Source organism: Loa loa, assembly GCF_000183805.2.
Source record: "Loa loa unplaced genomic scaffold supercont3.27, whole genome shotgun sequence".
Taxonomy (NCBI): domain Eukaryota; kingdom Metazoa; phylum Nematoda; class Chromadorea; order Rhabditida; family Onchocercidae; genus Loa; species Loa loa.
The window spans coordinates 106,190-116,977 of NW_018108207.1; the positions used below are offsets into that span (position 1 = coordinate 106,190).

The window sequence follows — 10,788 nt, forward strand, 5'->3', positions numbered from 1 at the left end:
TATATATATAAGCATGAAGCTATATGATCATTTCATTCATTGATCTGCTAGCTGTTGTGAGGTTTGCTCAGTTCATTTTCGCTTTTAAATTTCATTTTTTAAATGTTAGTGTTAGTGAAGATATACTTCAGGGCCGACTATTAGAAAGTATGAGGGAGTGTTTGTCCAAGGACTGGATGAAAGAAGATGAAGCTATTGACCTCAGAACTATTGTCAAAGATGAGAAGTAAGGCGTTTCATAGTCATTGTTTTCAATTGAGTATATTTGCGAGCTGCTCAGATCCCATCAAATACATATTTCAAGAGGCGAGAAGCCACTAGTTTTTTGTCATTAATGATTCCATAAAGTTCTTTGGTGCTCTTAACATTGCGTAGTCCTCTGTAGCAAAGACCCTTCAATCTAGGATATTGAAAGTTTAACCTACCTAGCATCGTTGTTTGAGCCACATTCTCATGAAAAAGTGTTGGCGCAATGTGACTGATATTAAATATGCGCAAAAATCTTAGGTTTGCAAGCCCGCTGCTCTCGGTTTTTTGAAACGCGAACAGGTACCGTACTTAGCTGTTCCTCTGTTCTTAGCCAGTTTTTTCCACTCGAGACCTGCTTCTTTTAGCAGGTTGGCGCGTGCTTCTCTCTTTGGATAGGTCGCGTTCGTTTGCCACTGAGAAAGGGATGTGCATAAATGTTTGCGTGTATACAGTTTCATGCTAGTCATTTTGTGATAAGGAAGCAAGTTGCGTCAATGCTTTTGAATCATTACAGTGGAAGATCTGCTTGAAAAATTATGTAGTACAATGAGGGTACGGATATGAAGACGCGTGAAAAGATATTCCGTTACTTTAACATGCGTTTTTTGTATGTGATGTTATTAGGGATTTGACCGATCGTTACACTTATTACATTGCTTCAGTTATTTTCATCTATAATATCGAACTTTTTCTACCGTAACGCACTAAGGATGAATGGGTCATTTAGATTTCAATCGCGGTACGTCATAATTGGCTTGGAAAAACTGGAAGTTTCGATTCTTTTAAATTTACTAAAGTTATTTAATGCAAATTCTTCCTTGCTCATTATCACATGGAAATATGAAAATGGATTTATTCTTCAGCTACGATTCAGCGCGGAAAATTCTTAGTCGAAATTCGACTGTAAGAACTTGTCACCAAGAAAAAACAAATAGAGAAATGATATACATTCCAGAGACCAGTAAGTAATTTTGTCGATCCTTTTGTTACATCCGTGTCCCAGTAATAGTAGCCGGTTTTGGTGGATTGAGTATGACAACCCGTCATTTTTCATTTTATTTGTAATTACACTGAATTTTTGCAGGAACGATGGTTAGTTTTTCTACGGCCTCGTCGGATTCAGTAAATAAAAAGGGAAAGTCGTCAAAAAAAATCGAGCAAGATGACTTGGCACAACTTTGGTCGAAACAAACATTGGCTGCTGCCATCGCTAAGCAGTTGACAGAACAAAGAACTATCTTCGATATTAGCAAGGCATTCAACGTCGAAAAGGTTTGTTTTCCTGAAAGATTTTTGCGCCGGAAAAGGCGGGAAATGTAACGTTTCGGTATTGAGGCTTTTGCAGCAAAAAGCGGCGCAAACATTACCCAGCAAGACGGGTAAACATTTGGATACAACGTCTAATTCGACAGCAGCTATTGATTTTAGCGTTGATTTGGGTGAATTTGATATTAATACTTTTCCTGAAGAAGTACGAAAATTACATGAGGAGGGAAAGCTGAAAAAACTTCTAAAGCAAGCTGTCGGACTGAGGCAAAATAAAACAGGTATCTCTCCCGCTTATTGATTTTCGACGAAAAGATATTTTTCATCACCAATAATTTAGATTTTGCTTTCGTATCACGATAATAGAATAGTAAAATTAAAAAAAAAAAAAAGAAAGTAAAAGATTGTTACTTTGTGAGGAAAAAAATCTCAAACATTCTTCAAAATGGACTACAGCCTTTTGAAGTGTGCAGTTAGTGCCTCGATTCCCATCACAAACAATTACCAATATTAGTGACAGATTCTATTTATTATGATGGAAGCACTAATGCAGGTGTATCCGCTAAAGTTGATTGTAAGTACGATGATGGTAAGCGAGTTGAGAATGAGTTCAGAGTTTCGAAGGAAGAATTTTTTGGCTGTCAGACAGATAATATCGATGATCTGACAGATGACGATGACGAGGTTAGTTTTACGAAGTATCTGTTATATTTACCATCTCATCATGCATTTGCATTGTGTGAGATACGATGCAGTGCATGATCAGTGAGATATCCATGTTTCTCTGTTTGCATTGCAAGAAAATCGAAACATCTGTATAAACTTAGTTCTCTTTAGGGCACAGATGAAGAATGGAGTGATTGCGAAGCGCCCGATAAACAGCATCCACATCGTCATCATTCTTGCGATAATAAAGTAAATTTTTTTTTAATTTTTTCTTTTCAAATCGCTTTTCAGTTCTTTACAATCCTAGTTTTTGCTTACGTAAGTCTAATTTGAACCTGATAGGCATGAATTTTAATCAGTGATCTTCGTTTGAGTGACTTAGTTATTATTTCATGTCTGCGTTTGTACTAACTTCTAGGTACTAATTTCAGGCAAAAAATAAAAGGGCAGCTTCTGGAACAGGTCGGGATGGACGACATGGGCACTGTGATTGTTGTTATTGTGAGATGTTTGGACATGCCGCTACAGAGAATGTTAAATCAGGCCGTGCTCAGATAAGGGAACGGCTTCGGATGAAGTTGAAACGCCGAACTGTGCAGGAGGTTATCTTCATTTTCCCAATATTTGGTGCATTTTATGAGAGAAATTGAAATCCTTGAAGAAATTTTTTTAGGTGTTTTAATTTAGTTTGCCCTTTATTTGCATTTTAATTTGACTTGCCGTATTTTAAAGCCATTAAATCCAAACTTGTACTTCATGCAGTCACTAACTGGCATTTCAGCACCCTGGAACAGACACAAAAAATCTAGAGGAAAAGTTGGTCTACGCTACTGCTAATGAGAAATCTAAAAAATCGTCCGCTGTTATTCCTGACACGCCTATTGAAGAAATTTTGGATTACATTAACGAAAAAGATATTGCAGCGGCACAAGCTGCAGCAAGTAAAGCTGCTAAACGAGCTCGACAGAAACTCCGAAAACAAGTTGGGGTTTTGATTATGCTGTTATTTTTGCTCTCTGACAGGTTCTAGTTTAGCAATATTACTGGAAAAGATGGTTTGAAAAAAAAAAAACTCGGGAAGTTCTTCCTGTTCATTTCTTTTTTTGGACCGGATTGGTTTGTTCGTCAGCCTGGTACTTCCGATTTGGGTGCTGAAATACTTGATTTCGTAGACGGCCAAATGGCCGCTGTCATTCTTTCAGATTTTTATGACTCCAACTTCCAATTTCTTTCAGCCAAAATTACAACCTGGCTTGTCCTTTCAAATTTGACATGATTGTAAAGATTTAGTCGAAATCATTTGGTGAATTGCATTATTTTTGTATGGTTACAGAGATAGAATATAAAGCATTCCTTATTGTATCTCTTTTAATCATTGACAGTTTTTCGTTCGCGATGGCTATTTACGTTTTGTGCACTTTCACAATCGAAATGATATCAGTAGTTTCAGGAAGAAAAGGAAAGACAGGGCAGAGAACGAAAACTCAAAGAAGAGCAAAAGAAAGTTATTGAAGCTGAGCTTCTAAAGAAGAAAAAACAGGATGTAGCTCAACAAGAGGTGAAGAAAGAAAAACAGAACAAGCCTGAAGCAAAGAAAAAGAAAGCGGTGTGTCCCTATAGATTATAAATTGTTCTTTAATTGCATTAAACATTTAGGATGGTTGAAGGAGATCGAAATTGTGTTTTTGGCTTTTGGGTTGACATTTACATCTGACCTCGTACTGTGGTTCCCACGAAAATAGATGACAGGGCAAAATGAACCTCGAACACTGATAACTTTTTCTTGCTACAGCGTGCAAGCGTAACACATTTTAAAAAATATTCGGCAAGCTATAAATTTGTGAAAAAGTGCAACTTGGCTCTTTTTTTTCGTGACAATAGGTTGTGTTTGTGACAGTGGATTATTGCAGGATCGAGTACGAGGAAAGAAACAAAAAGATGCTCACGATCGAAAAAAAGAAAATGGACAGCAATCAGAAAGTCAGGGAGTTGAACTTCGAAAGGAACCAGTTTTGGAGTTTGAGTATTGGATTGATCCAAAATGTGGTCCGAAACTCAAGCAGTTGGGATCAACAAAGGAGCAAATCGGTACCTCCAAGATTGGACGATCGAAAACACAGAACAAGGAAGAGTTGAAAAAAAACGATGTTCCAAAGCGATCCGAATTAGAAGAAAAAAGAGAAAATGAAAAAGAAAATTCATGCGCGAAGGAACAGACTGTAGAAGCGAATTTAGTGGTAAAAAAGGATAACAATGGTTCTAAAAATGAAAATAGTGCGGTTAAATCTGAAACGACGTTTTCAGTCAACTGCGCAGCAATGTTTTTAAAAACAGAAGACCACGAAAGCAAAGGAGTAGGTTTTGATATTCAGCCAGCTGTAAAGCTTCCACTAGACGAGGAATCGGATGCCCCTTCAGCAGCTGTAACAGTGAATGAAGCTTCTACAGTTCTGTCCGAAGTAGAACTCAGATCTCATCCTCCAAGCGTAAGCTACCCGATCACAGAACGCCCTTCTAAAATGCCTCCGCTTCCTAAAATAAATCTTTCTGATATACCACAAATGCGACCTGGTGGGCTTAGTAACACAAATATATCGCAGAAACTTCCTTTCCCTGTCTTACCAGTACCTCCCCCTTCACAAACGAACACCTTGAGCTTTGGGACTTACCAGGGCGGAGTTGGTTATTACACAAATTTTGGGGGACAACCTCAAGTTTACCTTATTAATGGATTAAATCAGTGTGTCGTATCTTCATCGAACCAAAGTGTTTCCATATTGTCAGCAGCAAGCGCTAACTTTGCGCACGATCCGGTTTTGCAACCACTACGAACTCATCCATCGCTTGAAGCAAGGACCTGTCAAATTGCAATAAATGATAAAGCTCATATATCTGGTCAATATCCAATTCCACCACCAGTTAATGCACCACTAACAGATATGTTGCAAAGAGGACCAATCTCTTCGATCCCTGTACTTGATGCTAAATCGTTCCAGACGGCCACAAATTTTTCCTGCTTTGGTTTTCAGAAATTGCCGCGATACGCGTCAGAAACGTCTTCATTATCAACACTGGCCTCATCCGTATCATCTTCGTCTTCCAAACCATCTCTCTCTGGTCCACCATTCTCAGTGCGTGACATGGATGTCTCGTTCAAAGGGAACCATAATACAACTCAAATGCCATCTCTTGGCGCTATGAATATGCCTTTACAAAATAATTTATGCAATAATAATGGCACAGCACAAAATTTTCTGAGTACCAAAACCAACACCGCTACACAGGGATTTACGCTTCTCGATTCCTACTCTTGTCCGAAACATCGTTCATCAAATGTTGCCATTCCTCTAAATAATGTGATTTCGGATAGCTTATCTGTGCCTACACGAGATTTATTGAATTTCCCTTCTCTCGAGCAGGATATCGTGGCTACCAAAATACAGAAGTCTCCACAGTACATAAACACCGAATTTCTGGTCAGTCATCGAAATGGTATAATGAGTACCACGGGAAGCGTAAACAACACGGCGCAATCGAACAAGGTAAGCTGCATCGGTCTTCCATTTCGCTCATCATTTCTTGTTGGAAGTAAGCTTATTAGGTTTGATCATGATCGGAACGAGTATTCAGATTTTATATTCTGCAGAAAGGTTAGTATTTCGGACTTAAAAAACATGTCAACATAAATGTATGAAAAAATATCAAGTTTCAGCAGTGGTCTCATTTATTTGAGCTATGACAGTGCAGCTTGCTTTGCCTGAGATAGTTTAATTTAATGATATTTTCGATTTTTTGGGAAAAATTTCATGACGCTGCACGTACTATATTAATGTCATTTATATTAAAGATTGGAACTGGTGGAGCTTTGCCTGGTTCCAGTCAGTTAACAGCAGCAGTCCGTGCAAAAAGAAATGAGGCATGTAAAACGTTTCTTTCGTCATCCAGTCCATTGGCGGATTATGACTCGGAAACTCGAAAACTTGCGGCTTTCGCGAAAGAGGGCGAGATTCCCCACAACCAGAATCCGATGATTTTTGAACCAGGTGATCCACGCATTGCCGTCGCAATCGCAGAGATGAAGTTTGACCCACATGAAGCATTCAAACCGCGTCCTGATAGTGAATTGGAGTTTCTCGACCCTCTTGAGTTGGAAGTGGAACATTTCAAGCGGCAAGTTTATTAAAAACTCTTACCATCAACCGCCGCGTAATTCACGTAAATTAGTTATGTAATTCAAACGGACAAAGTAGCCGTTTGGCAATTCTGTCCATACCTTTTCTCTCCTTTGGTAGTGAACGGTTTGTTGCAGTGTGCTGTGGGAAGAGGAACAGTTAACGAGACCTCGCGTCCCATTGCGAGAGCTGCGGAAGATTGACCCCGAGAATGAACCGAATGCCGTGTTTCATTTTGCTCCTCTTGTATAAGTGACGACGCGTAGTGCTACAGCCTTTTTTCACCAATCGCATGATCACGGTTGCTTTGTTCTGTTGTTTTTATTAGCAGATTTTGTGTTTAATATTCTTCCATGTTTTATTGAGAATTTAGAACAGTTCTGTGTATTGTGCTAATTGAATGTTGGAATTGTTTCCTATTATTTTGAAGAAGGATTTTTCGTATTCGCAACACGCACAGCACAGGATGAGAAACCCATATTATAAAATTTTATGTTTCCAGGTCAAAGTATTTTTCCGAAATGCTGTAGGCTTTCTTTGAATAGGAGAAATTTCCAAGTTTAAACTAATCGGACCGCATCGTACCGTGTGCAAGACTCCAGTCCTACTAAACGCCTAATTCCACGACGTACTCATCTTTCTGAGCAGATTCTCGGAAATCTAAACCGGAACGTACGTAGTCTCACAATCCAGCTGTAGCAGAAAGCATTGCGCCACAGGTGAAAGGTGGTGGCATTTCGGCGATGTTACGTCAGGGACGCAAAACCCATCTAGTATGCGAGGTTGCCTTGACTCAAACGGAGGGAGAAACTAGGAAAAGAAAGAGAAATCTGTAATAGATTTGCTGATTACTGAGTAAATGTCGCTCAATATAATCAGAAACCGAACACATTGGGGCTGTCATGCTTTTGGTACATTCATATTTATTATTATCTATAATATGACCACACCCATAATGGTGAAATAACACAATATCATGTGTATGCTGGACAACAGTTGACAAATTCATGGCAAAAATTACAAAAGTACTGCTTAGTCGCTTGTTAGAATTATTTGAAGAAGCGAAAACAGCATGCGCTTTTACTCTGCTTGAATAAAACCAACAGAATGTATATTTAAAGGAGTGCAGAATTTGGAACACCTGAAATGCGTGTTGGTTTCTGTAAATACAGTATCTGGAGATACCGCACAAGTTCCACAGTAAAGCCTGCACACGCTCTCACCGAAGTATACAATTTGGTCCATATTAACTCTTTTAAGATCTATTTTGAAAAAATACACACAGGATCACAGAGTGAATGCTAAGCTTAATGCCGCTTTTTACGACGATGTACAACGCACTCTACGTATTTCCTTGCATACTCATCCACCTTTCTTTGATCCAATTTTGTGCGCTGAGATAACGCTGTTACACCTTTTTTCATTATTTCTTTATACTCCTGTTTGGTAATCTGCTTCATTCTGGAAAGAGACGGAAATGAAAAAAAACTGAACAAACATAACGACAAAGGATTTTAGTCAAAAAGTCACCGCATTTCTCAAAATCTGATTAACGCCAGGAAATCTATATACCTGTAAATCTTCTTGAGTGAAGAAGAAAGCATTTGTCGAGCTTCTTCGAACATTACACCATTCTTGTGAAATTTTTTTACTCCGACAACTTCCCCACTTTCTTCGTCATCTGCACTAGCACTTTTACGCCCCGACTCACCCATTTTAGAGTCATCACACAGCACCACGCTGTTTATTGCATCCTTAAACACAATGAAAGATGTACTAATTCTATTTAAAGGTGGCTAACGCTTTCTTTTATTACAAAATTGCTAAACTGCAATGAGATCTGTGAACTTAGATAGAATGAGAAATTAAGGAACAATAAAAACGCACATTTACTGTAACACCATTTTTACCACCATCCTCGACACTGGAGTCGCATAAAGGTCTTACATTACTAGCTTCAATTAATTTCCTGATTTTTTCAGCCAGCGGTTCACAAAGAGATATATTGCTGGATGTAGATTCAGTTGGTTTTACCACCGGTGGGGGTGGCGGAACGCCCTCCGGCTGTTTAGAAGGTTGAGATAAATGTGTGGAATCAGCAGCTGTATCTACATTTCGCCGTAGCGTTGTTGCTAAATTTACAAAATGTTGATTCAGTTGCTGAGCTGAGGCTGCTGAAAGCTGCACTGGATTCAACATGAAAGGAGTCGTAGTTGCAGAAGATGGTTGCGCTAGTGGTTGAGTCATTGGTGGAACTGCCAAAGGATTGTTATTCGCAAGCAGACCTGCTGCCAATAAACCATTCACTAAAAGTTTGTTTTAAAGATTAATGGTGGCTAACAGAGTAAATGAAAATCCAAAGTCCATTATCATGAATACAACGTGTAAATGTTCTGACTTATCAATCAATTCGTTATTTCTACGTCAAAAAAGAAAAGTTCAAGTAAATGTTAAAAAACTGACTTGCACCTAAATTCAGCGGTGGTAAGAAGAAATTCGGCAGCAAAGACGGCTGCATTTGAACTAATGATCCTTGTCCAAGAGACGCCAACTGAGGCTGGTTTAAACCTGGCACTGGTTGTTGTCCTAGGCTAGCTAAAGTTTGTTGTCCCAGACTGGTTAATTGTTGCTGTCCTAGAGTAACCAGAGACTGTTGGCTCAAACCAAGAGGTTGTTGGCCTAGACCTGAACCAGCAAATGGAGCCAAATTAATCTGCGGCTGTCCGCTAGCCATTCCAAATGATGGTATCGATGCCGATTTGAGCGTAAAAGATGTAGATGGAGCAGCTACAAAAATGTAACTGATTAAATTAGTTGCATTCTACAACAGCGAAACTTCATAATTCTACATTTTGCTATATAACTTGTGTAATGGAATACCCAACAAATACAAACATATCATACAGAATATGTGTGCAACACGTAAGAACATCTAGATAAGGCCAACTATGATGTGCATTATTTGCTGAAGCCTTAAAATTTCTTAAAGTAACGAAAGACAAATCATACTGTTAAGCGCAGATGGCCTTGAAGGTAATGCCACTTGCAACTGTGGTGACTGTTGATCTGTTGAAGGTACTGGTATATTTTCTAAAGAAACTGCTGACTGTGTTAGCGGTGGTCCCAAAGGAAGAGGTATTGAAGCAGTTACAATAGTATTATCATGGTTTTTTGAAGTAGTAGGAGTACCCCAACGTGATGGGCGTCTCTTTCGTTTTTCTTTCGTTTCAATATGACTGCTGCTAGCCGAATACATTGATATGTTTTCATCTGAATCCTGCAATCCATGCATGTATGTAATAATAAATTTACAAACTACCTAATATAAAACGCAAAACGCAGTGCGCCATCATTAAGTAGATGAAATATTAGAACAGAGATCACTTGAAAAGAATGACAAGTGCAAAGCGTGGGTGAAACTCGGCAAGAAAAAGTGCAGGGAAAACGGTATACTCTTCTTACTTTCACTGTCCAGAAAGATGTACAGAAGCATAAGATGGAAGAAACACGACAAGATAATATTAAATGGTAATGACAATTCCATTTCACTGTTCAAAACGCTTTAGTCTCCCATACCCTCAAACATCTGAAGTTTTTCGGTACGTATGAAAACTATCACAAATCATAGATTTGATAAAAGTGCCAATTCAGGTATGGAACCGTTACAAAAAATTAACTAATACTTGACCTAATGTTTAAATTATCTTTAACAAACGAAACCAATGATTCCATGACTAAAAGTCTATAGTGAAGAAAATCGATTTGAAACTAGTAAATAGAACTGTTCTGAAAAAGATCTACAACATACTGCGACATACAAGCAACTAAAATATACTTTACCAAACTCGTAAATGTTGCGTATTTTATCTATAAGGCTGCTTATTATCATTGACAACTAAGAACCAACAATTAATTCGTGACATACGCATTGCAGAAGCATCAGATTCAAAGTCTCACCACCTTCTCGTGACTTTGCTCTACTTACGAAACTGAAATATGAAGTGCAAAACATTGTTCCCCAGTCCTAAAACTTCTTACATTACGTTCAAAGATTTTATAAAATAAATAAGCCCCATGAACTACAATGGAAACAAAATTGTCCCAACATGAAAAATGAATTATCGTCCGACCAGTTTGCTTCTAAGGCATATGAACAGGAGAAATATATGAACAAAGTGCGACGAAATGTACGATGTTAGAAGAATTGATGACGGCTGCAGCTAAAACCTGGCAAAACTAAACAGAAACTAACCTTCAAGCTTTCCGAAGAAACTAGTTGCTTACAAGCCACGATTTTGGCGTCAGCTATTTTTTCTTTTCGCTTGATCATTGGCTCAGTTCCACCGATTGTACCGTCACGTAAAATGCGCTGGTATCGAGCTGGTGCCAAAGTTTTTGCTTGTTCGAACATAATTGAAGTAATTAAATCTGTTTC

The 10,788-nt window shown here is 38.5% G+C and overlaps 2 protein-coding genes across 2 annotated transcripts in view; one reads left to right on the forward strand and one right to left on the reverse strand.

Moving 5' to 3' along the window:
• The window catches only part of LOAG_16904 (hypothetical protein), a gene marked incomplete at its 5' end in the record, with an annotated part of 15,670 nt that extends 8,868 nt beyond the window's left edge, over positions 1 to 6,802 (forward strand). The window contains 12 exons of the mRNA XM_020449558.1: positions 132 to 226; positions 1,113 to 1,210; positions 1,334 to 1,521; positions 1,595 to 1,796; positions 2,069 to 2,199; positions 2,353 to 2,430; positions 2,613 to 2,783; positions 2,963 to 3,163; positions 3,632 to 3,787; positions 4,092 to 5,723; positions 6,029 to 6,351; positions 6,491 to 6,802. Of these exons, the coding sequence (XP_020306895.1) occupies positions 132 to 226; positions 1,113 to 1,210; positions 1,334 to 1,521; positions 1,595 to 1,796; positions 2,069 to 2,199; positions 2,353 to 2,430; positions 2,613 to 2,783; positions 2,963 to 3,163; positions 3,632 to 3,787; positions 4,092 to 5,723; positions 6,029 to 6,351; positions 6,491 to 6,605 (3,390 nt within the window). The 3' untranslated portion in view covers positions 6,606 to 6,802. The remainder of the gene's footprint in view (positions 1 to 131; positions 227 to 1,112; positions 1,211 to 1,333; positions 1,522 to 1,594; positions 1,797 to 2,068; positions 2,200 to 2,352; positions 2,431 to 2,612; positions 2,784 to 2,962; positions 3,164 to 3,631; positions 3,788 to 4,091; positions 5,724 to 6,028; positions 6,352 to 6,490) is intronic.
• Positions 6,803 to 7,262: 460 nt separating this feature from the next.
• Positions 7,263 to 10,764, reverse strand: LOAG_09272 (PHD-finger family protein; the record flags this gene model as incomplete). Its single annotated transcript, XM_003144800.2, has 7 exons — positions 7,263 to 7,814; positions 7,926 to 8,107; positions 8,241 to 8,659; positions 8,817 to 9,140; positions 9,363 to 9,630; positions 10,279 to 10,377; positions 10,606 to 10,764. The coding sequence occupies 7 exons, from the start codon at positions 10,762 to 10,764 to the stop codon at positions 7,661 to 7,663; spliced, it is 1,605 nt and encodes a 534-aa protein (XP_003144848.1). The 3' UTR covers positions 7,263 to 7,660.
• Positions 10,765 to 10,788: the final 24 nt, after the last annotated feature.